Source organism: Salmo salar, chromosome ssa27 (assembly GCF_905237065.1).
Source record: "Salmo salar chromosome ssa27, Ssal_v3.1, whole genome shotgun sequence".
In the NCBI taxonomy this organism is placed as follows: Eukaryota; Metazoa; Chordata; class Actinopteri; order Salmoniformes; family Salmonidae; genus Salmo; species Salmo salar.
The window spans coordinates 31,383,281-31,410,776 of NC_059468.1; the positions used below are offsets into that span (position 1 = coordinate 31,383,281).

A 27,496-nucleotide genomic window follows, 5' to 3' on the forward strand; every position below is an offset into this window, starting at 1 on the left:
ATCATAGACTTAATTATAATATAATAACACACAGAAATAAGAGCCTTAGGTCATTAATATGGTCAAATCCGGAAACTATAATTTCGAAAACAAAACGTTTATTCTTTCAGTGAAATACGGAACCGTTCCGTATTTTATCTAACGGGTGCCCTCCATAAGTCTAAATTACATTGCACAACCTTCAAAGTTATGTCATAATTATGTAAAATTCTGTCAAATTAGTTCGCAACGAGCCAGGCGGCCCAAACTCTTGCATATACCCTGACTCTGCGTGCAATGAACGCAAGAGAAGTGACACAATTACCCTAGTTTAATATTGTCTGCTAACATGAATTTCTTTTAACTAAATATGCAGGTTTAAAAATATATAGTTCTGTGTATTGATATTAAGAAAGGCATTGATGTTTATGGTTAGGTACATTCGTGCAACGATTGTGATTTTTTTCGCAAATACGCTTTTGTTAAATCATCCCGTTTGGCGAAGTTGGCTGTCTTTGTTAGGAAGAAATTGTCTTCACAGTTCGCAACGAGCCAGGTGGCCCAAACTGCTGCATATACCCTGACTCTGTTGCACAGAACGCAAGAGAAGTGACACAATTTCCCTAGTTAAAATAAATTAATGTTAGCAGGCAATATTAATTAAATATGCAGGTTTAAAAATATATACTTGTGTATTGATTTTAAGAAAGGCGTTGATGTTTATGGTTAGGTACACATTGGTGCAACGACAGTGCTTTTTTCATGAATGCGCTTGTTAAATCATCCGTTTGGCGAAGTAGGCTAGGATTCAATGATAAATTAACAAGCACCGCATTGATTATACGCAACGCAGGACAAGCTAGATAAACTAGTAATATCATCAACCATGTGTAGTTAACTAGTGATTATGTTAAGATTAATTGTTTTTTATAAGATACATTTAATGCTAGCTAGCACCTTACCTTGGCTCCTTGCTGCACTCGCATAACAGGTAGTCAGCCTGCCACGCAGTCTCCTCGTGGAGTGCAATGTAATCGGCCATGATCGGTGACCAAAAATGCCGATTACCGATTGTTATAAAAACTTGAAATCGGCCCTAATTAATCGACCTCTAGTACTAACCTGTCACACTGAAGGCCTATTGGTTAACCACTGTACTAACCTGTCACACACTGAAGGCCTATAGGTTTGCCACTGTGCAAACATGTTTATAACAGATATAAAGGCTGGATATTAATGTGTCAAAAAAGGACCTTCGCCTGGTGAAGCGGTTTTAAGAGCTGAATGAATAGAAGCTGATAATGAATTTTTTACTTCGCTGGTCTCGGGAAGAAATTATGAGTCCTTACTGTCTGAGACCGAGTCAAGACAGAGTACAAATGTATCCAACACCGAGACAAGACCAAGACACTCAATACGTGCCCCGAGACCGTTCTCGAGTACTACAACACTGCCATGCAACCTTGCTAAACACATAGCAGTGTGACGCTAATTCAAATACTGCTCTGCCTTTTCTTGCATGCCAACGCTCGCTGGAGAGGGGTGAGAGGCGGAGAGAGGTGCAGAGGAGTGTGACCCTGGGGAAACTTTGTCATTACGTGACATAATGGTTTTTCCCCAAGTCTGAACACGGACAGTGGCATTCAACCAAGACTCACTAACTCTCTCTCTCGAACATTACAAAACATTCATTGTAGTACATTATCAGACTAATGGTTTTGAAACCCACCATATGAGAAGGTTTAAACCCATTAGGAAATGTCCATTTACTTTCCTTAGGATACAAAAGTTTGTGATGAAAAAAGGGGTGGTGTTTTATTATGCATAGGTAAAAGGCCTGTAAAATAGATTTTGATAAAAACTTGCTACTTTAATCTGAGCACTTTCTGAGTAGCAGCCACAACCTTTTAAAGCATCAATGCCCCTCACAAACTATTCAGCCTGCTCTTACATTATTCAACACAAAGCAGTGAATGAACTCACTCACCAGATGAAACTTCATGTACATGAACTAGGTCCGAGGTAAGATGTCCCATAGGTACAGATCTAGGATCAGTTTCCCTTCCCCCAATCATAACCTTAAGCATTAAGTGTTCTAACGCACACAAAAATAACTCCAATAAAATATATGAAAAAGAGAACCATTAGTGGAGGAAATGCAAAACTGACAAGATCAGCATCTAGGGGTAAATTCACTCTACACTACACCACATGAACTACCTACACTGTCTGAGTCTTTCAACTGACAAGATCAGCATCTAGGGGTAAATTCACTCTACACTACACCACATGAACTAACTACACTGTCTGAGTCTTTCAACTGACAAAGTCAGTAGCATGTTTGATTCTAAAATGTGAAATGGGCCAATCCTTTGAGTGTCAAATCCATTACTGTACTGACATCAGAAGAAATAAGGCTAGGGTTTCTTAGCATACCTTGTGTTGTAGTGTTGGAATTTTTATTTATTTTATTTTATTTCCCCTTTACAGTGAGGGAAAAAAGTATTTGATCCCCTGCTGATTTTGTACGTTTGCCCACTGACAAAGAAATGATCAGTCTATAATTTTAATGGTAGGTTTATTTGAACAATGAGAGACAGAATAACAACAAAAAAATCCAGAAAAACGCACGTCAAAAATGTTATAAATTGATTTGCATTTTAATGAGGGAAATCACCACTACCACATATCTACTGTTGTGACACCTCTAGCACTGAGATGCAGTGCCTTAGACCACTGCGCCACTCGGGAGCCCGAAACTATGTTATCGTGTGTGTGTATGCATGTGTCTGTGCTTATGTTTGTGTTGCTTCACAGTCCCCGCTGTTCCATAAGGTGTATTTTTACCTGCTTTTTAAATCTGATTCTACTGCTTGCATCAGTTACTTGATGTGGAATAGAGTTCCATGTAGTCATGGGTCTATGTAGTACTGTGCGCCTCCCATAGTCTGTTCTTGACTTGGAGACCATGAAGAGACCTCTTGTGGCATGTCTTCTGGGGTATCCATGGGTGTCCGAGCTGTGCCCCAGTAGTTCAAATAGACAGCTCGGTGCATTCAACATGTCAATACCTCTCATAAATACAACTAGTGATGAAGTCAATCTCTCCTCCACTTTGAGGCAGGAGAGATTGACATGCACATTAGTCATATTAGCTCTCTGTGTACATCCAAGGGCCAGCCGTGCTGGCATGTTCTGAGCCAATTGCAATTTTGTGGCACCTGATCACATGACTGAACAGTAGTCCAGGTGCGACAAAACCAGGGCCTGTAGGACCTGCCTTGTTGATAGTGTTGTTAAGGTAGAGCAGCGCTTTATTATGGAAAGACTTCTCCCCATCTTAATTACTATTGTATCAATATGTTTTGACCTTGACAGTTTACAATCCAGGGTTACTCTAAGCAGTTTAGTCACCTCAACTTGCTAAATTTCCAAATTATTTATTACAAGATTTAGTTGAGGTTTAGTGAATGATTTGTCCCTACCACCCACTCCGAAACAAAAAATGTCCCCAAACTTGATACTCATGCGCTGCTTATATTTGCCAGTTAGACTCTACAACCCTTCTAATGTGTTTAATTTTAAGAAGTTATTTGGCCACTTTAGTTGTGATACAAATCTTATCAAAACATATAGGCCTATGGGCTAGGTTACATGAGGTGTAGGCATTGTTTCTTATGCTGGGCATCATTCACAAGTGATAGGCTAATATTGTCACCCATCAGACTATTCTTGATTTAATCTTTACATATACCAAATAATATGTGTGAAATTTGTTTTGATTTAGAAAGGACCATTATCATGCACTTGTATCAAAACAGGGGCAGTGGGGAAAAATACATGTCCTCTATGCACTTAAATTGCGAACGGAGGACACTTTCCCCGTGGTTCCTTTTCATGCCAGGCAGGTAGACTATACGCCTGTTGTAAATATAAGCAATGTGCTTAATATTAGGAAAGTTGAGAAATAAATATAGTAGGTCTAGCCAATAGAAAGCTGATGGGATCCTCCTCTTTTTAGCAGAAGCCATCACTCTGTTTTCTCACGCAATTGCATAGCCTATAGAAATGTTCCGCAACATGAGATCAATGGCTCTCATGAACTGTTTTATTAGATTTTTAATTACATTTATGTCAGACTGATTAGAGGGACAATCGAGTGCTGTGTACCAGGGAGTTTGGTAGGCTACTAATGACAAGCAGCAGGATCAGAGCTTAGAGAAGCCTAATTACCGCGACTAAACCTGTCAGGTGGAATTTGACTGACTTCATGACTCGTAACCGCCGGTGTTGCGGTAATACGGTTACCGCAACAGCCTAGTCACATGCAACGAATACAACTGCTGTAGACTTGCTTGCTTACGAGCCTTTTCCAACGATGCAGAGCTTAAAAATAAGATTAAAAAAATTATACAAAAGAAAGGAGATATACACAGGAAGTAACAGCTCAATGTGGAGCTATATACAGGGAGTACCAGCACCAGATCAATGTGGAGCTATATACAGGGAGTACCAGATAAATGTATCACAATTCCAGTGGGTCAGAAGTTTACATACACTAAGGTGACTGTGCCTTTAAACAGCTTGGAAAATTCCAGAAAATGATGTAATGGCTTTAGAAGCTTCTGATAGGCTAATTGACACAATTTGAGTCAATTGGAGGTCTACCTGTGGACAAATTTCAAGGCTTACCTTCAAACTCAGTGCCTCTTTGCTTGACATCATTGGAAAATCTAAAGAAATCAGCCAAAATTGTAGACCTCCACAAGTCTGATTCATCCTTGGGAGCAATTTCCAAACACCTGAAGGTACCACGTTCATCTGTACAAACAATAGTATGCAAGTATAAACACCATAGGACCACGCAGCTGTCATAACGCTCAGGAAGGAGACGCGTTCTGTTTCCTAGAGATGAACGTACTTTGGTGCGAAAAGTGCAAATCAATCCCAGAACAACAGCAAAGGACCTTGTGAAGATGCTGGAGGAAACAGGTACAAAAGTATCGATATCCACAGTAAAACGAGTCCGATATTGACATAACCTGAAATGCAGCTCAGCAAGGAAGAAGCCACTGCTCCAAAACCGCCATAAAAAAGCCAGACTACGGTTTGCAACTACACATGGGGACAAAGATCGTACTTTTTGGAGAAATGTCCTCTGGTCTGATGAAACAAAAAATAGAACTGTTTGACCATAATGACCATCGTTATGTTTGGAGGAAAAAGGGGGAAGCTTGCAAGCCGAAGAACACCATCCCAACTGTGAAGCACGTGGGTGGCAGCATCATGTTGTGGGGGTGCTTTGCTGATGCAGGAGGGACTGGTGCACTTCACAAAATAGATGGCATCATGAGGGAGGAAAAGTATGTGGATATATTGAAGCAACATCAAGACATCAGTCAGGAAGTTAAAGCTTGGTCGCAAATGGGTCTTCTAAATGGACAATGACCCAAAGCATACTTCCAAAGTTGTAAATAATATGTTTTTTATTTTTAATACATTTGCAAAAAAAAATTCTAAAAACCTGTTTTCGCTTTGTCATCATAGGGTATAATGTGCAGTGAAAAGTTTGGACACACCTACTCATTCCAGGGTTTTCCTTTGTTTTTATTATTTTCTAAATTGGAGAATAATAGTGAAGACATCAAAGCTATGAAATAACACATATGGATCCATGTAGTAATCAAAAAAGTGTTAATAAAATCTAAATATAATTTATATTTCAGATTCTTCAAAGTAGCCACCCATTGCCTTGATGACAGCTTTGCACACTCTTGGCATTTTCAGTGCTAGAGGCATCACTATAAACAACCTGATTCGAATCCAGGCTGTATCACAATGTAACGGCCGTCGTCAGAATGAGACCAAGGTGCAGCGGAGGATGTGTTCATCTTAAATGAATTTATTCAAGAAAGAACACGTTAGACAAAAAACAAGAAACCGACAGCCAAACAGTACTGTCAGGTGTAAACACTAAACAGAAAACATTCACCCACAAACCCCAAAGGAAAAACAGGCTGCCTATGTATGACTCTCAATCAGCAACAACGACCTACACCTGTTCCTGATTGAGAGCCATACACGGCCGAAACAAAGAAAACCACCAACATAGAAAAAGAAACCTAGAACGCACACCCATGTCACACCCTGGCTTAACCAACAATAGAGAACAAAAAACCCTCTCTATGGCCAGGGCGTTACACACAACCGGCCATGATTGGGAGTATCATAGGGCAGTGCACAATTGGCACAGCGTTATCCGGGTTTGAACGGTGTAGGCCATCATTGTAAATAAGAATTTGTTCTTAAGTGGACTTCCCTAGCTAAATAAAGGTTAAATTGAAAATAGTAATATATATAAAATAAATATAAATAAAATAAATATATAAAATAAATATATACACACACACAGTTGAAGTCAGATATTTACATACACCTTATCCAAACACATTTAAACTCAGTTTTTCACAATTCCTGACATTTAATCCTTGTAGAAATTCCCCGTCTCAGGTCAGTTAGGATCACCACTATATTTTAAGAATGTGAAATGTCAGAATAATAGGAGAGAATGATTTATTTCAGCTTTTCTTTCATCAAGTTCCCAGTGGGTCAGAAGTTTACATGCACTCAATTAGTATTTGGAAGCATTGCCTTTGAATTGTTTAACTTGGGTCAAACGTTTCGGGTAGCCTTCCACAAGCTTCCCACAATAAGCCATTTTGCCACAACTTTGGAAGTATGCTTGGGGTCATTGTCCATTTGGAAGACCGATTTGCGACCAAGCTTTAACTTCCTGACTGATGTCTTGAGATGTTGCTTCAATATATCCACATAATTTTCCTGCCTCATGATGCCATCTATTTTGTGAAGTGCACCAGTCCCTCCTGCAGAAAAGCACCCCCACAACATGATGTTGCCACCCCTGTGCTTCACAGTTGGGATGGTGTTCGGCTTGTAAGCCTCCCCCTTTTTCCTCCAAACATAACGAAGGTCATTATGGCCAAACAGTTCGATTTTTGTTTCATCAGACCAGAGGACATTTCTCCAAAAAGTACGATCTTTGTCCCCATGTGCAGTTGAACCAGACTTGTGGAGGTCTACAATTTTTTTATGAGGTCTTGGCTGATTTCCCCATGATGTCAAGCAAAGAGGCACTGCGTTTGAAGGTAGGCCTTGAAATACATCCACAGGTACACCTCCAATTGACTCAAATGCTGTCAATTAGCCTATCAGAAGCTTCTAAAGCCATGACATAATTTTCGGGAATTTTCCAAGCTGTTTAAAGGGACAGTCAACTTAGTGTATGTAAACTTCTGACCCACTGGAATTGTGATACAGTAAATTATAAGTGAAATAATCTGTCTGTAAACAATTGTTGGAAACGTTACTTGTGTCATGCACAAAGTAGATGTCCTAACCGACCCTCCAAAACTATAGTTTGTTAACAAGAAGTTTGTGGAGTGGTTAAAAAACGACTTTTAATGACTCCAACCTAAGTGTATGTAAACTTCCGACTTCAACTGTATATACACACACAAAATATAAAGATGTATATATATATATATTTATATATTTATAAAAAATATATATTTTATTTTGTATTTTTTGCAGACCCCCTGCAGTACGGCCCCAGGTTGAATATAAACTGATCTAAACCCATTACTTTAAACATGGGCTATAACTGAATATGAATCCTTTGAAAATCGATGTCTGACCTTACAATCTACAGTATCTACTCAAATCTCCCTATGACAGGAGCAGGCATGAGTCCAGGATGGTCGGCCATGACAAATGGGATCCAGGGATTCATGACGATCTGAATTTCCTCCAGGAGCTCCATCTGAACTCAGCCTCCTGTTGTTTGACCTTTAGAGAACCCTTGTACATGCATTCTAGTGGTATGACTCTTACCTCCAGCATCTCACTGAGTCTAACATCAGTCCTTTGCTGTAAAACAACAAGGAGAACAGTTAAGCATGACCATCACTATCAAGACCCAAAACAAACATTGAAACTCAATTACAAAATATGTGCAACACTCCACAACTAAATTGTATGTTGCATGTCAATATCCTGTTGATATCTATGTGTCTGTATGAGGATTTAAAGCAACATGGTGACTTGGATAGTTACCAGGGTTTTGATGGTCCTCAGTGACTTCAGCAGCCGTCTCCTCCTCTGATTGGCTAGGAGCCCCAGGCTGGCCTCAGTGAAGTCCTCCTTGGAAACACTCAGCTGCCTGGAACCAGGAAGTGACAGACATTTACAATGCTGGCACAGTTCTGTTAAGAGTAATCTCAACATGAATCACAACACTGACTGACTCAATATCAAAGTCAAGTTAGCGTGCACTGATTTCATACTGTACATGCAAACAGTGGGAATGAAACTGACTGTCATTTAATACATGCTAACAGGAATTTTCAACTCAATAATCCATTGTGGAAGAACAACAGCTTTAAGAGGGAGGGTGGGTGACATCAGAATGCTTACCTCCTAGCGTTGGTGCAGATTACTGCAGCCAGCTGTAGGTTGGTTTGTAAGGACGTCACCCTCTCTAACTCCTGCAGAAAACAAGAGATCCATTCACACTCAGCGACCAATCACAATTCACACAATAACACAAGTTACACTTTATTTAACAGTCCACTCTTCACATGGTAAAATGTTACGGTACAGTACAGAAGATACCTATTGAGTTGAATGCTAGCTGGAATAGGACTTTGTATAATAAAGGGTTACTGTAACTTTTAATGTCAGCCCACACAGTTGAATTGTCTCTCATCCACTCCAGTTTCCTGTGAGCCCCATCTTTCACCCTAATGGGGTGAAACAGGGAGAGAATGATTCCCCCACACAAAGTATGAAATGTTCTTCTGTTCCTCTAGAGTACCCAACTGAATGAAAGAAACAAATGGAAGGATTATGTAAGGGAATGAGGAAATTAGTGCTTTGGTTTTACTTGGAAAAGGCTGAACCAACAACGACCTCTCAAAGAATGAACATGCCCTCAGCTACCGGAGGATTCACGGATCTTTTTTGAAAAGCCAGCTGTCATCGCCTTGAGGTGGGAGCACACGCCAACTGACCTTATCTCAGGGAGGAAGTGGAGTCGTCGACCGACCCCAATAAAGAGGTAGCGTTCAGAGAAAGACATAACACTGTCACGTTAAAAACAACTATTTGGTGAGGGAATACGAGGTGGAAAATTGATTCAGATCGGTAGATGAAGAGATAAACAGAGAGCGGGCTCTTATGTCAGAACAGATGTCTAAACAAACAAACCCATTCAAACTAGATGGAGAATGGCCTCCTGACCGGCTTGATCAGTTGACATTAGGATTGTGCAATGTCAACCTTTATCCTATCATGATCATGTAACCATAAAACATTGTTATATACGATGCTATCGCCATCTATTAGCCTACCCAAACAAACTCAGCTAAAATGACAGTTGGGCTATAGCGCGAAATCGAATGCAACTGGACGAATCATGATTGTCACATCTGTTTGAAGGTTTTGACCAAAATGCAGCGTGTTCGTAGTTCCACATATTTATTAAACGTGAAACTGAATGCAATACACATAAATACTTGAATATACAAAAACAACAAACCATGACGCAGAGAGGACAACACACTACTCAAAAGATAATAACCCGCAAACAACGAGAAAAAACCCTACTTAAATATGATCTCTAATCAGAGGCAATGAGGATCAGCTGCCTCCAATTAGAGATCAACCCCAAACAATCCCAACATAGAAATAGAAAACTAGAACTTAAACATAGAAATAGAAAACATAGAACAACCCAAAACACCCCCTGCCCTACTCTAGAAAATGACATCTTACTAGGGTCAGGACGTGACAGTAACCCCCCCCAAAGGTGCAGACTCCGAATGTAAACAAAAAAAACAACCACAAAACACAAAGGGAGGGTAGGGTGGGTGACTAATGTCTATGGCGGCGGCTCTGGTTCCGGGTGTAGTATCCCCACCGCCCACTGATCCCCCCACTTCTGTATGTCCGGAGGAAAAAGACCATGGATCATCGCCGGAGGTGTCGAACCGCCAATCCCCGCTGAAGACTCTGGGCTGCAGACCGCCGCTGAAGGCTCTGGGCTGCAGACCGCCGCTGAAGGCTCTGGACTAGGGATGCGCACTGGAGGTCCGATGCGTGGGACTGGCATAGGTGGCGCCAGACTGGTAACACGCACCTCAGGTCGAGTGCGGGGAGCAGGAACAGGACACCCCGGACTGAGCAGGCGCCCTGGAGGCCTGATGCGTGAGCTGGCTGGACTCGCACCTCAGGTCGATAACTGGGCAGGCGCCCTGGAGGCCTGATGCGTGGAGCTGGCATAGAAGGCGCCAGACTAGTAACACGCACCTCAGGGCGAGTGCGGGGAGCAGGCACAGGACATACTGGGCTATGGAGACGCACTGGAGGGAGAGTGCGAGGAGCAGGAATCGGTCTCACCGGACTGGGGAGACGCACTGGAGGGAGAGTGCGAGGAGCAGGCACAGGACGAACTGGGCCGCGGATGCGCACTGGAGGTCTGGAGCTTATGGCTTGCACAACCCGCCCTGGCTGGATGCTCAACTCAGCTCGACAACTGCAGGGTGAGGGCACAGATGGCACCGGCCTGTGAATGCGCCCTGACGACACAGTGCGCATCACCGCACAACACGGTGCCTGCCCCGTCACTTGCTCCCCACAGTAAGCACGGGGAGTTGGCTCAGGTCTCCACCCTGACTCTGCCAAACTTCCCATGTGCCCCCCCTCCCCCAAAACATTTTGGGGAATGCCTCTCGTGCTTCCTTCGTTGCCTTGCCTGTTGATCTCGTCGCTGTACTTCCCTCGCTGCTTCCACCTGTTCCCATGGGAGGCGATCCATTCCGGCCTGGATTTCCTCCCACGTCCAGGTTCCTTTTCCCTCCAGTATGTCCTCCCATGTCCATTTCTCCTGCTGCTCCATTCCACGCTGCTTGGTCCTTTTATGGTGGGTTATTCTGTCACGTCTGTTTGAAGGTTTTGACCAAAATGCAGCGTGTTCGTAGTTCCACATATTTATTAAACGTGAAACTGAATGCAATGCACTTAAATACTTGAATATACAAAAACAACAAACCGTGACGCACAGAGGACAACACACCACTCAAAAGATAATAACCAACAAACAATGAGAAAAACCCATACTTAAATATGATCTCTAATCAGAGGCAATGAGGATCAGCTGACTCCAATTAGAGATCAACCCCAAACAATCGCAACATAGAAATATGTTTGTCTAGTTTATTTATTTCTATGTTTGGTTCTAGTTTATTTTTTCTATGTTGGGTTTTTGTCTAGTTTACATTTTCTATGTTGTGTTCTATGTTCTTTTTTCTATGTTGGGTTTTTTGTCTAGTTTACATTTTCTATGTTGTGTTCTAGGTTCTTTTTTCTAGGTTGGGTTTTTCATATGATTCCCAATTAGAGGCAGCTGGTCATCGTTGTCTCTAATTGGGGATCATATTTTAGTTGTTGTTTTTCCCACTAGTGTTTGTGGGAGATTATTTTGAGTTAGTGCATGTTGTACCTCTTCGTCACATTTTTTTTTTTTTTATAGTTTATTGTATGTATTGCATAGTTTCACATATAAATAAAGATGTGGAACGATACGCACGCTGCGCCTTGGTCTCATTCATAAGACATCCGTGACAATCTCCACTCTGTCTGGCCTATATTCCTCTACTGCATTCAGTATCACATATTTGTTGAAATAGGCTATATCAAATAGGAATAGGCACATACATTTCCTCGGAAAGTCACTTCTGTGCTGCTCTGCTGCGTGCTGCCCTGCTGTGCACTGTCCTGCTGTCCTGCTGCCCTGCTGTCCTGCTGCCCTGCTGCCCTGCTGTGTGCTGCCCTGCTGTGTACTGCCCTGCTGTGTACTGCGAGACTCCGTTCTTTACTGCGGGGCGCCAGTGAAGTTCAAGTAGGCTAAACCATCATCTGTCACATCACGATGCCGTCACTATCAACGATGGCTGTCAATCATCGCCAATTGACAGTGCTATCGTAATATCGTCCAACCCTAGTTGACATCAAACAACTCCTTGTTTAAGGGCATGGACAATACTGCTAAAGTAAGGCCTATTACGACATGCAAGTGGACACGACTCAGGCTGTACCCAAACTAACCTCTGAAACAACTGAATGACGCCATCAAACATCATCCAGATCCGTGTTGCCAGCAGAATCAGTCTCTGAGCCCGACTAAAGACTTCATTTTCCACCCATTTTGTCTGTATACTGCAATTCAGCTTTTAGCTGCAAATGTGTACAAGATTAAATAACCCTTACTACTATATATACAGTACTGTAGGCCATATATGATGAGCAATAGAGTCGCAACCTTGCCTGTAGTTGAACAGTATGAATGTAGCTTGTATCTTCCGAGCAACTTAAACAACATGCATTAGTAATGCACCTTGGACGTGCCCTTGTCTGAATGGCGGAGTGGTCTCGTGGCGCCCCTGCGGAGTCACTGAGTCCAGCAGAGGGGAAAATAAGGTTCTGAATTTAGAACTGGAAAAAAGACACATGCCCTACACAGACTCACAGCATTAGTGAGACCGACCAGCAAGCCAAGTTCTCTCTAATACCCGGACCAGTGGCCCTAAATCTGATTGTAAAACCTGAAGCTAACTACAGCTCTTGGGTCTCACCTGCACCACAATGGCAGCCAAGGTTAAGGCCTTAAATCCAGTGAATCATCAGAATCAGGATATTAAAAAAAACATTATTGTCATGCTAGGAAGTTTTCAGTGGTATCATTTGAGCCTGTGAAAGAAGCAGTGTATGTGGGACACAGGCTAAATACAGTGAAACACCAGAAACTTTAGCATATCATACACACAGTGTTCTCCCCAAAAAAAGACGGGCACTGTGCCACATTATGGACTTGGCTGCACCATTTTTTACACACACACACACACACACACACACACACACACACACACACACACACACACACACACACACACACACACACACACACACACACACACAGTGAACATACAGTGATTTACTTTAGTTGCTCTTCGATGGCCCTCATACCTATGGTCCCTGTTCTGGTGACCATTGAAAAATGAAATTGCTATGATAATTCTAGAAAAAATAATGTAAAAATATATATCTTTTTTATTAAATTCGCACTTAATCACTTAATTTGTTGTCATTTAAGGTTTTAGATTGCAGGAAGTGGCAGCTAAAGGCATAAAAATATGCACAAATCTCTAACTCATTGTGGGGGCAGAGCCGCCCTCCGGGCCACCCCTCCACTAACTCGTCAGCACCACCTTGTTACAAAATCCTGGAGAGAACCTTGCACGCACACACCTATGCTTCCTGACTGAGCAAATAGCAGCTGTTAGTGAAGTGCAGGTTGACTCATAACCGAAGTCCCCGCGGTTATATCTGCAGGGCGGGAGGGTTTAGGGTCATTAAATATTGTGTGGATGAGTGGCAGGTGGGTTTAATAAAGAGAAAACAATAACTTGAAAAATCCATAAATGTAGCATTCTTGTGCAATTTATATCTATAGGTAAAATTTAGGTTTTTCTTTCATTATTTTATGCTAACCGGCATTAGTGCGTAAGCCTAAGCTTTAGGGCCTAACTGTACGCCTGCCAATTAGCCTACACGCCAATCACCATCTGTCTCCCACCTTAGGAGCATCCTTTTGGTAATGCAGAGGGAGGAGGAGGAAGAGGCAGAGGGAGGAAGAGGCAGGAGGAGGAAGGACGAGGCAGAGGGAGGAGGAGGTAGAGGCAGAGTGAGGAGGAAGAAGAAGAAAAAGGACAATGAGAGAAAAGAGAAAAGCTGTGAAATGGAGAGTTGAAAATAAAGAAAATGGAGGGCCAGAAAAATCATGTTTAGGAACGATTTAGCGAATGGGTAAAAGAGGATGATGCAGTGAATGTTGCCACTGTACAAATGTTACAGTCACAAGATGGGGACTTCAAATAGGCCTATGGAATGTCAAGAGAGCCTACTGTTCAGATGGGTTAAGTGGAAACTGAAATCTGGACACTGACTGAAGGTATATAACCTCCCATATAACCTTAATATTAACTCCTGCATTTCTTTCAGTGAAATGATACACCAAATGTACATTTTGCCTCGGGAACAAGAGTGGAGAAAGATGATTTCTTTCTTTGAGCATCTTGAGAGAATGAGATGGCGCAGTTAGGAACCGTCTGTAAAGGTGCTATCTTTATCAGCCTCATAAAAGCTGATAGTATTTCAACCACACAAAATATGCATCTAAGCTGAACAGAAATATTACCAGAAACAGGTTGGGTCTTTTTCACAGCTTTCTATTTCTTCACAACCGTTCATACTGATGTCATTTGGACATTTTGCATAGAAAGTCATTCCCTTTTTTAGAGATTTCCCAGGCCCCTAAACACCTTTCCTCCCGAGCATTCAATTCATTATTCTGGTGAGCAAGGCTTTATTTAGTCTTCTAGGGCAACAAGCAACGACAGAAAAGAAGCTACATCAACTCAGCAGTGAAGAGCACTTTTTGCCAGTCCTGTCTGGTCCAGCGACGGTGGGTTTGTGCCCATAGGCAACGTTGTTGCCGATGATGTCTGGTGAGGACCTGCCTTACGACAGGCCTACGAGCCCTCCGTCCAGCCTCTCAGCTTATTGCGGACAGTCTGAGCACTGATGGAGGGATTGTGCGTTCCTGGTGTAACTCGGGCAGTTGTTGTTGCCATCCTGTACCTGTCCCGCAGGTGTGATGTTCGAATGTACCAATCCAGTACAGGTGTTGTTACACGTGGTCTGCAACTGCGAGGACGATCAGCTGTCTGTCCTGTTTCCCAGTAGCGCTGTCTTAGGCGTCTCACAGTACGGACATTGCAATTTATTGCCCTGGCCACATCTGCAGTCCTCTTGCCTCCTTGCAGCATGCCTACGGCACGTTCACGCAGATAAGCAGGGACCCTGGGCATCTTTCTTTTGGTGTTTTTCAGAGTCAGTAGAAAGGCCTCTTTAGTGTCCTAAGTTTTCATAACTGTGACCTTAATTGCCTACCGTCTGTAAACTGTTAGTGTCTTAACGACCGTTCCACAGGCGCATGTTCATTATTTGTTGATGGTTCATTGAACAAGCATGGGAAACAGTGTTTAAACCCTTTACAATGAAGATCTGTGAAGTTATTTGGATTTTTACGAATTATCTTTGAAAGACAGGGTCCTGAAAAGGGGACGTTTCCTTTTTTTGCTGAGTTTATATGTAATTATAGACAACTTGACTAACAAATAGTCTACTAAAATGTCAGAAATTATAAGCAGAAACATCTCTAAATTAGGCCCCCAAAAAATCCTGCAACCCCTGTCCAAAAATCTATCTGCCATCTCTGACCGTGGCCTGTAGTGTATTTAATATATTTGTAGATTAGGGTCGGGTGCGGGCCACAGATTTTCACTTTATCACATATAGTTGGGCAGTTGCGGATGGATTATTAGCAATTGCAGGCGGGTGAACAAGCAGCTGACCCGTGCAGCCCCCCCTCCACATACACACACTCCATTCTCCAATCTCCCAACCAAGGAGAAGGGCAAGAGATCACGTTTAATTGATAGTTCCAAGTAGCTAGCCACTCAATGCACCTGCTCCAAATGGCACCAACAGCGGACATAAAGCACTAATGGGAATTTTAATAGTGGGTAAGTGCTCGCACAGAAAAATGATCAAATAACCGTCCAAGTCCATTTCATTCCCTTGGCAGCATAGTATTACCTGACAACGTATTGGAGGGCAATTCATTAGGAAGCAGGCTCTGACTCTGGAACCAATCTCTTTTTCCCTGACAGTCTGTCTCTCAGACATTGGCTAGTTTGGCCACTCAATTATAGGGCTTCTGTTTTAAGTTGGCCGATAAGCATCCCAGCAGGGCAGCCCCCATACCAATCAAAAAGGCAGTAACTACTAATTTGGTTGAAAATGAGTTAGTCATTTTTCCTACATGCTTAATCATTTGGACAAATATCCTGCCTCTATTGTGTTTTGGAGAAAATGGGGATCATAATTAACAGTAACTACAAAACGTTACTGTGAAACCAAGGTATATGGCAGTAACTGAACTTACTGCCTTTTAGCTTGGTTTCAACCTGCCCTTGGCTGCAGTTACTGCCTTTTACCTTGGTATCATATCATATTCTGATAGTGATACAATCGAACGTGAATGACACTGACTGACCGCTACAGACACATTGCTAATCTAGGGACACAACATCATGGCACAGAATTCCCGGGGGAAATTATGGTTGAAGTTGCTCTGAAATACCGAAACCCAGACACTGGTAAGAACAAGCTACGCTAGCTAATGAGCATAGACTAACAATGCTGCCTGCTCCCATAAGAGATGATCAGCAATTGATACTAACTCCAATCTATTAGCCTTATAATGATTTATCATTACATGAATGTGGGAAAAAATTGTTTTTTCCTAAATGACTTTCACCAATTCCTGTTGCCTAGATGATTATAGTATCTGTGCGAATCAAAATTGCCATGTGAGGGTGCATTAGGACTGTACAACCACATCAATACTAGGTTTTCTTCCAGTCAATGTCCGTCCATGCAATCTAAATAAGCATTAGGGCTATTAAGAGTGCTATTTTTATTATCTTAATATTAGATTTGAAAATAAAGATGCAAATTTAAGAGCCTTCTTGGGAGCAGGTATGAAATGAATACATGAACTGCCTTATGACAGTGAAAATTATCATGACAATGTTTGCACAAGATAAAATCAACATTGATTATATCCTATATTATATAACTAAAAAGGATTATGATCATATGTTTGCACACCACAAAATGTCAGTATTAATTATCATCTATGACAGAATAGAATCATTAGGATGCAAGTCCCTGTTTATTGGCTATTTTTAATTCAGTGTGAATGTGAGGAGTGATATGGAAGAGCACTGAAGTTTTTCTTAAAAATAAAATGAAAAATGTTACTTAAAAATGAAATGTAATTATTCAGCATTTTATCAATTGTAGCTAAATGTCATTTATGTCCTCTTATGAATACGAAAATGTAAATGTCTAAAATACTTAAAGTTGTTATTTATTCAAAATTGTCTAAGTGTCATTTAATAAAAATGTTATATAAAAAATAATTTCATGGTAATTTTGTATAATTAGTATGACCCTACGTCATACTTCTATCATGTTCCAATAGGAAATCATTTAATGTAATTCAAACAAATTACAGTGCTGCTTTTCACATTTATTCTTATAACAAGACATGGGCTACACGTAAAACACAGCATGTAATGTGACTGATGCAGAACCTTCATCTCCATGTAAATTCAACTGGTATCTTAGAGGAAGACACACAAAGGATGCAGTTTCAACTCTGTTTCACTGTCAATTATTACACTGCTCTTTTATTAATAGCATAAATGACAATTATAGTAAACTAACAAATGAAAATGGCAGATATTGCTCTTTGCTTTGCTATCACCCTGCAATTTATAATATATCATGCCAAGGAAGAAGGCAGTAACTGCCATTGAAGGGTCAAAGGTCGTGTCAGAAGTCAGGTTTAACATAAATTTTAAAAAATTACTCATAGTAAGACAACAGATCATTTAATCGCCAATGTTCTCCGTATAATTAATTTGGCTAGACAATTATATAACATTTGAAGCCAATTTTCCTCAGTTCCACGCTATGAGCAGTTACTGCCTTTTTGCTTGGAAGGGCAGTTTTTACTATCCATCAAGCTGTAGGAGGGAGAAATGACATGGCAATCAATCTCACCTTCGCCTGAGACTTAAACTGACACTTCCACAGGATCCCTTTTCTCCCCTCCGACATCACACTGTTGATTCAGTACTTACTTAGTCTTGACATAGATTTAAGCCAATTTAAGTTAAACTGTAACTAGGGGCTGCAACTCAATACTAGGAAGGTGTTCCTAATGTTTTGTACACTCAGTGTATATAGCCATACAAATTATAATGAGAGTATACCAAACATTAGGAACACCTTCCTAATATTGAGTTGCAGAAAAGCCTGAATTCATCGGGGCATGGACTCTACAAGGCGTCGAAAGCGTTCCACAGGGATACTGGCCCAAACCGACTCCAATGCTTCCCACAGTTGTGTCAAGTTGACTGGATGTCCTTTGGGTGGTGGACCATTCTTGATACACACAGGAAACCGTTGAGCTTGAAAAACCCAGCATCATTGCAGTTCTTGACACAAACCGTTGCACCTGGCACCTACTACCATACCCCATTCAAAAATATTTAGTCTTGCCCATACACCCTCTGAATGGCAAACATACACAATCCATGCCAAGGCTCAAAAATCCTTCTTTAACCTGTATCCTCCCTTTCATCTACACTGATTGAAGTGGATTTAACATGTGATATCAATAAGGGATCTTTCACCTGAATAGCGTACAGTATGTCATGGAAAGAGCAGGTGTTCTTAATGTTTTGTATACTCAGTGTATATAATGCATACTGTAGATGTATGTGTTAGTCAAACACTAGTATTGATACAATGTTAAATGATAAGATGAAAATCCATAGTTCATGATGGGATACTAGCTCAAGCTCAATATATGATGCCTATCAATAATATACACTGAGTATAGTAATGATGCATAATTTAGAGCCAAATATTTTGTGCTTATTCATGCTGAGACCAAGGTCTCTTTCACAGATGAGCCCTGTATACACATCAATATACACATCAATATAGGCCTACATATAAACATTCACATCAACACACGAAAACCAAAACACAAATCATAGAAAAACACATTCGTCAGTAAAAAAGGTCCTCAGTCAGCCTTGTGAATTGCCCTAGAGGCACCAATTCATCCAACTTTAGACAGCCTTCCACAAGTAAGAGGTACATTTACTCAACTCAGTGGAGAACAAAGGGATCTCCAGAGTAAGCCATCTCTGAGACCGGTCTGGTATCTCATACGTCTATAAGTTAACAATGAAGTCAGGTACGGCGGAAGTTTATGCAGAGGGGCTTTACAAACAAAAAGAGTGCAATCCATCGATCTACGAGACTTCAAGAGGGCCAGACTACTTTCTGATACAGAATGCAGTAATGTGTACTGAACCTATGCAATGATGTGTACTGAACCTATGCAGTGATGTGTACTGAACCTATGCAATGATGTGTACTGAACCTATGCAGTGATGTGTACTGAACCTATGCAGTGATGTGTACTGAACCTATGCAATGATGTGTACTGAACCTATGCAGTAATGTGTACTGAACCTATGCAATGATGTGTACTGAACCTATGCAGTGATGTGTACTGAACCTATGCAGTGATGTGTACTGAACCTATGCAGTAATGTGTACTGAACCTATGCAGTGATGTGTACTGAACCTATGCAGTGATGTGTACTGAACCTATGCAGTGATGTGTACTGAACCTATGCAGTGACGTGTACTGAACCTATGCAGTGACGTGTACTGAACCTATGCAGTGACGTGTACTGAACCTATGCAGTGACGTGTACTGAACCTATGCAGTGACGTGTACTGAACCTATGCAGTGACGTGTACTGAACCTATGCAGTAACGTGTACTGAACCTATGCAGTGATGTGTACTGAACCTATGCAGTGATGTGTACTGAACCTATGCAGTGATGTGTACTGAACCTATGCAGTGATGTGTACTGAACCTATGCAGTAATGTGTACTGAACCTATGCAGTGACGTGTACTGAACCTATGCAGTAATGTGTACTGAACCTATGCAGTAATGTGTACTGAACCTATGCAGTGATGTGTACTGAACCTATGCAGTGATGTGTACTGAACCTATGCAGTGATGTGTACTGAACCTATGCAGTGATGTGTACTGAACCTATGCAGTGATGTGTACTGAACCTATGCAGTGACGTGTACTGAACCTATGCAGTGATGTGTACTGAACCTATGCAGTGATGTGTACTGAACCTATGCAGTGATGTGTACTGAACCTATGCAGTGATGTGTACTGAACCTATGCAGTGATGTGTACTGAACCTATGCAGTGATGTGTACTGAACCTATGCAGTGATGTGTACTGAACCTATGCAGTGATGTGTACTGAACCTATGCAGTGATGTGTACTGAACCTATGCAGTGATGTGTACTGAACCTATCTTCATTAATAAAGCGTAGTGCTCTAGGATGACAAACTGCGTCCAACGGCTACAATATAGCGGCAGCTGCATTCATATAGACCAGGTATTCCCAAACTGGGGTACACGCAATGCCGTCAAGGGGAATGCCAAATGAAAGGGGATTGACATTTTAAAAAATAAAAAAAACATTTGGTTTACAGTTTTTTTCTCTCACATTTTCAAACAGTCCATTTATATTTTCCAACGGGGCTATACATTTGGGTGAGGGTTTTTTCCTGCCTGAGTAGCCTCATTTCACTTCCAAAAATAAAATGAAACCATCTAGTGTTCAGCGAAATAACAACACAATGTCAAATACAGGTAGCCTAGTCAAATAATTAACATCCAATCACATTAACTGTTACTCTGCTCCGGGAAACATTCACTATTGCGCAGACATTTAGAAACGAAGCATGACAATTTGAAAAATGAGGCAAGGGAGTTTTTGAGCGAGAATAAAGACGACTTTTGAGTAGTAAGACATGTATAAAAGCAACAGAGACCATTAATAAGAAGGGGCTAGAAGTGTCTAACACGGTGAGCTACCGAGTGGCTAGGACAGGCAAGCCCCATGCTATTGTGGAGGACTTAATTCTTCCTGCAGCCGCAGATATGGCTGGGACAATGTTGGGGGGAAAGGCCCAAAAAACTATACAGACAATGCCTTCATCAAACAACACTGTTTCACGACACATCAGCGACATGGCAGGAGATGTTTTGAAACAATTACTGCTTCGCATACAAGCCAGTGAATTATATCAGTTACAGTTGGATGAGTCAGGTGTGGCAGGTCTGGCACAGCTCCTGGTATATGTCTGTTACATTTATAGGGGGTGAATTAAGGAAAACATCGTCTTCTGCAAACCAGGACAACATGAGAGGATATTTTTAAAGTATTGGACAGCTTTGTGACATCAAATGGACTTTGGTGGTCAAGATGTGTTGATATCTGTACTGATGGAGCAAAAGCCATGACAGGGAGACATAGTGGAGTGGTAACACGCATGCTAGCAGTTGCTCACGACGCCACTTGGGTACACTGCAGCATCCACCGAGAGGCTCTTGCTGCCAAGGGAATGCCTGACAGCTTGAAATATGTTTTGGACACTACAATGAAAATGGTTAACTTTGTTAAAGTTTCTCACACAACTGGCCTATCTGGGAGATGTTTTTTCTCGCATGAATGATCTGAATACAGAATTACAGGGACTCGCCGCAACAATATTCAATGTGCGGGAAAAAATTGAGGCCATGATTAAGAAGTTGGAGCTCTTTTCTGTCTGCATTAACAAGGACAACACACAGGTCTTTCCATCATTGTATGATTTTGTGTGTACAAATGAACTCAAGCTTACAGACAATGTCAAATGTGATATAGTGAAGCACCCGAGTGAGCTGGGGGCGCAATTACGTAGGTACTATCCTGAAACAGATGACAAAAACAACTGGATTTGTTATCCCTTTCATGCCCTGCCTCCAGTCCACTTACCGATATCTGAACAAGAGAGCCTCATTGAAATTGCAACAAGCGGCACTGTGAAAATTTAATTTAATCAGAAGCCACAACCAGATTTCTGGATAGGGCTGCGCTCTGAGTTTCTTGCATTGGCAAATCGCTCTGTTAAGACACTGATGCCCTTTGCAACCACGTACCTATGTGAGAGAGTGGATTCTCGGCTGCATGAAAACTAAATACAGGCACAGACTGTGTGTCGAAAATGATTTAAGACTGAGACTCTCTCCAATACAACCCAACATTGCAGAGTTATGTGCATCCTTTCAAGCACACCCTTCTCATTAACCTGTGGTGAGTTATTCACAATTTTTGATGAATATATAAAACCTTATTTGTAAGATGGCTAAATAAAGAGCAAAATTATTGATGATTATAATATTATTATTTGTGCCCTGGTCCTAGAAGAGCTTTTTGTCACTTCCCACGAGCCGGGTTGTGACAAAAACTCACACTCATTCTTATGTTTAATAAATGTATTGTTTAGTGTGTGTGTGTGGCAGGCTTACGATGGCAAAACAACATTTGAGAGTGCGCTGACATTTGAGGGTACGCAGCTGGAGTTTGAATGTTTGAAGGGGTACAGGACTATAAAAAGTTTGGGAACCACTGATATAGACAATATCCCCATAGTCTAAAACCTGTATGAATGTCGACTGAATGATTTGTTTTCTGCTGTTTAATGAAAGGCATAAACTATTCCTATAGAAGAAGCCAATTTCAATTCTTAATTTCTTAACTCATCAATATGCTTTTTGAAAGATAGCTCAATCCAGATGCCCAGATATTTATAAGCAGGGTTACAATCAAAGAGGGCAGCAACCAATGTCTATATGCATAAATCATCAGATACATTTTTATGTGACATGGAGAATAACATTCTTGGTTTTACCTGCATTAAGTACCAATTTGGGCTGTTCTGGTCACGAAATATCGTCAGCCGGTGATTGACAAGCAAATAACTGTCTTGACCGTTAATTAACAATAACACATTTATCATCTCCTGGGTTCCACACATTGCCTACAAGCCATTTTAAAAAGTCTAATAAATCCATGTATTTTTAATACATTGTAAGGCTGCATGATGCAACTCTAATGCATGGTGTTTGCAACGCCAGGGTTGTGGGTTCGATTCCCACGGGGGGCCAGTACAAAAAAAAATGCATGAAATGAAATGTATGAAATATTATTATTCACTACTGTAAGTCGCTCTGGATCAGAGCGTCTGCTAAATTACTAAAATGTAAATGTAATGATGATTTGAAAAAAAGTTGCTTGAAAGGTTGGTTGTACACACTCCAGTAGTCGCTCATTCACAATTTGACAAGCACTTGATAATGCCTCGAATTTCACAGTGGCATCCCATTCGTGGCTGAAATGCACCCTAAAAAAATCCATGCCTTTTAAGGCTCGGAGTGCTGCTTTGTGCCCTTCTCCCTGCGCAATCCGAAGCGTCTCTCAATCACACGGCTCTCTGTCACGTGATCGGGTCTTTCTCACAGGCTACAAGTGAAGACAGACACATCGGGGACGCAACTGCACGCATCCTTATCCAATTCCGAGGTGCATATTGAAGATATTGGATGAACTGTCCACATTCACTTTTGGTCAGCCAACAAGTTGAGTAGGCCTAACGAACAGCAAAAGCACTAGCCTATGTCAATCTACTATCCCCCATAGTACAAAAGTCAACCTATTATATTCTGTGTGAGAAATAAATATTCCAAACATAGTCTGGGACAGTTGTGGGATGTGATAGATCCCAAATTAATACAACCACTAGCTTTTTTATGCAATGTGGCTGACACAACAGATCAGAACATTTAGTTTAAAATGTTGATAAACTATTAGGCTATTTATTCACATTATAAGCGCAGCAATGTGCACATGGTAGGTAATACATGCAAATGTTCCACTAGCGGAAAACTCCATAATCAAAAGTGACCGCAAATGCAATTATGCACGTAATGCTTTTATTATAAGGTACATTTTTATGGTGAAAATTATCGTCCCCAAACTTGAAACTCATGCACTGCTTATATATATATATATGCCAGTTACACTCTAATTAATTTTAAGAAGTTGGCAAATTCAGTTGTGATACAAACCTTATTAAAATATACATGAGGTGTGCGACTATGAGTAAAACCTTTAAACAGGTCAACTTTCACAAGGCCGCTGGGCCAGACGGATTACCTGGACGTGTACTCCAAGCATGCGCTTACCAACTGGCAATGGTCTTCACTGACATTTTTAACCTCTCCGTGTCTGAGTCTGTAATACCAACATGTTTCACCTGGAAAAAAGGAACACCTATGTGAGAATGCTATTCATTGACTACAGCTCAGCGTTCAACACCATAGAGCCCTCAAAGATCATCACTAAGCTAAACACCTCCCTCTGCAACTGGATCCTAGACTTCCTGACGGGCCGCCCCCAGGTGGTAAGGGTAGGTAACAACACATCCGTTACGCTGATCCTCAACACGGGGGCCCCTCAGGGGTGCATGTTCAGTCACCTCCTGTACTCCCTGTTCACTCATGACTGCATGGCCAGGCACGACTCCAACACTATCATTAAGTATGCTGATGACACAACAGTGGTAGGCCTGATCACCGACAATGACGAGACAGCCTATAGGGAGGTCAGAGACCTGACCGTGTGAGCCAGGGACAACAACCTCTCCCTCAACGTGATCAAGACAAAGGACATGAATGTGAACTACAGGAAAAAGAGGACCGAGCATGCCCCCATTCTCATTGACGGGGCTGTAGTGGAGCAGGTTGAAAGCTTTAAGTTCCTTGGCGTCCACATCACCAACAAACTAACATGGTCCAAGCACACCAAGACAGTCATGAAGAGGGCACGACAAAACCTATTCCCCCTCAGGAGACTGAAAAGTTTTGGCATGGGTCCTCAGATTCTCAAAAGGTTTTACAGCTGCACCATCGAGAGCATCCTGACGGGTTGCATCACTGCCTGGTATGGCAACGTTTCGGCCTCGACTGCAAGGCACTACAGAGGGTAGTGCATACGGCACAGTACATCACCGGGGCCAAGCTTCCTGCCAACCATATTGCCCATATTGTTATTTACTGCTGTCCCTTAATTACTTATTTTTTCGGGATTTTCTTGAAACTGGGTTGTTGGTTAAGGGCTTGTAAGTAAGCATTTCACTGTAAGGTCTACACCTGTTGCATTCGGCACATGTGACAAATACAATTTGATTTGATATGATTCGAAACAAGTCGCAAAAAAAACAACATTGTTTCTTATGCTGGGCATCATTCACAAGTGATAATATATAATTCACAAGTGATAGGCTAATACTGTCACCCATCAGACTATTCTTCATTTAATCTTGTCTTTACATATACTAAATAATATACAGTATGTGTGACATTTGTTTTGATTTAGAATGGACCATTATCATGAACCTGTCTTGAAACAGGGGCAGCGGAAAAAAATACATGTCATCTATGCACATAAAAAGCAAATGGACGCTTTTCCCCGTGGTTTATTTTCATGCCTGCCAGGTAGGCCATACTCCTGTTGTAAATATGTGCTTAATATTAGCAAAGTTGAGAAATAAATATAGTAGACCTAGCCTATTGTAAGCTGATGGGATCCTCCTATTTACTAGCGGCCATCACTCTGTTTTCTCCCACAATTGCATAGCCTATAGAAATGTTGCGCAACATGAGCTCATGAAGTGTTTGATTAGATTTTCAAAGACATTTGCATTGATGTCAGAGTGATTAGAGGGACAATAGAGTGCTGAGTACCAGGCAGTTATTACGTTTGTTACTAACGACCAGCAGCAGCATCAGAGCTTGGAGAAGCCTAATTACCGTAACTAAACGGTCATGTGGAATTTGACTGCCTTCATGACTCGTGACCCCCAGAGTGGCGGTAATACGGTCACGGCAACAGCCCTAGTACCAATTTCAGTTCAACAAAGACATTATTTAATTAAAGCAGTGAATGCAGCAAGAGAAAGATATGTTGTCACATCCATGTAATTTCCCTGAGCTTGTAGTTCCAGGGCTGTTGGTTTAAAGGAGCGCTGATAGAACCACACGGTATTGATCTTAATCAGACACACACTGAGAAGCTCAGAGAGGAAATGCAACGTAGGTCTGGGAAGCTAACAAACACTAGTATGTGATGCAAAGTTATTTATTTATAGCACTTTGTGTTAGGATTGAGAAGTAAAAAAAGGGGAACATGCTGGTGGGGATGAATACTAAATACAATAGTGGGTTGGAGTGAAGTCATGCAATCACAAAGGTGATTGCTAAAGTTGATTTGCTTCTGCCCAATCCAATTATATCCCATGATATTCTATTCTCCATGCTTGAGGTAGCTGCTAAAGAGTACTGTAGCTTCCACTGTATAGCCATACTGTATAGTAGAATGGAGGGGGCAGGTGTGGGTGAAGGAGGAGAGGACAGTAAGAGTAATGGCCCACATTTACCTCCTGACCTGCATAGACACACAGGGCTTTCTGTTGAAGCTCAAAACATTGAATGAAACATTTACAGTGAGGGGAAAAAAGTCTTTGATCCCCTGCTGATTTTGTAAGTTTGCCCACTGACAAAGAAATGATCAGTCTATAATTTTAAAAGTAGGTTTATATGAACAGTGAGAGACAGAATAACAACAAAGAAATCCAGAAAAACGCATGTCAAAAATATAAATAAATAAATAAAGTATTTTACCCCTCTGCAAAACATGACTTAGTACTTGGTGACAAAACCCTTGTTGGCAATCACAGACGTCAGACGTTTCTTGTAGTTGGCACCAGGTTTGCACACATCTCAGGAGGGATTTTGTCCCACTCCTCTTTGCAGATCTTCTCCAAGTCATTAAGGTTTCGAGGCTGACGTTTGGCAACTCGAACCTTCAGCTCCCTCCACAGATTTTCTATGGGATTAAGGTCTGTAGACTGGCTAGGCCTTAATGTGCTTCTTCTTGAGCCACTCCTTTGTTGCCTTGGCCGTGTGTTTTTGGGTCATCGTCATGCTGGAATACCCATCCACGACCCATTTTCAATGCCCTGGCTGAGGGAAGGAGGTTCTCACCCAAGATTTGACGGTACATGGCCCCGTCCATCGTCCCTTTGATGCAGTGAAGTTGTCCTGTCCCCTTAGCAGAAAAACACCCCCAAAGCATAATGTTTCCACCTCCATGTTTGACGGTGGGGATGGTCTCTTGGGGTCATAGGCAGCATTCCTCTTCCTCCAAACACGGCGAGCTGAGTTGATGCCAAAGAGCTCCATTTTGGTCTCATCTGACCACAACACTTTCACCCAGTTTTCCTCTGAATCATTCAGATGTTAATTGGCAAACTTCAGACGGGCATGTATATGTGCTTTCTTGAGCAAGGGGACCTTGCGGGCGCTGCAGGATTTCAGTCCTTCACGGCCTAGTGTGTTACCAATTGTTTTCTTGGTGACTATGGTCCCAGCTGCCTTGAGATCATTGACAAGATCCTCCCGTGTAGTTCTGGGCTGATTCCTCACCGTTCTCATGATCATTGCAACTCCACGAGGTGAGATCTTGCATGGAGCCCCAGGCCGAGGGAGATTGACAGTTATTTTGTGTTTCTTCCATTTGCGAATAATCGCACCAACTGTTGTCACCTTCTCACCAAGCTGCTTGGCGATGGTCTTGTAGCCCATTCCAGCCATGTGTAGGTCTACAATCTTGTCCCTGACATCCTTGGAGAGCTCTTTGGTCTTGGCCATGGTGGAGAGTTTGGAATCTGATTGATTGATTGCTT

The 27,496-nt window shown here is 41.7% G+C and overlaps 1 protein-coding gene across 2 annotated transcripts in view; it reads right to left on the reverse strand.

Moving 5' to 3' along the window:
- LOC106588944 (syndetin) overlaps window positions 1-27,496 on the reverse strand; it is a 162,624-nt gene that overhangs the window by 91,458 nt on the left and 43,670 nt on the right. For both annotated transcript variants that reach the window (XM_014178519.2, XM_014178518.2), the window contains exons 6-8: window positions 8,473-8,543; window positions 8,113-8,218; window positions 7,891-7,926 (exon numbers count right to left, since the gene is read on the reverse strand). In XM_014178519.2, coding sequence (XP_014033994.1) covers window positions 7,891-7,926; window positions 8,113-8,218; window positions 8,473-8,543 — 213 coding nt within the window. The remainder of the gene's footprint in view (window positions 1-7,890; window positions 7,927-8,112; window positions 8,219-8,472; window positions 8,544-27,496) is intronic.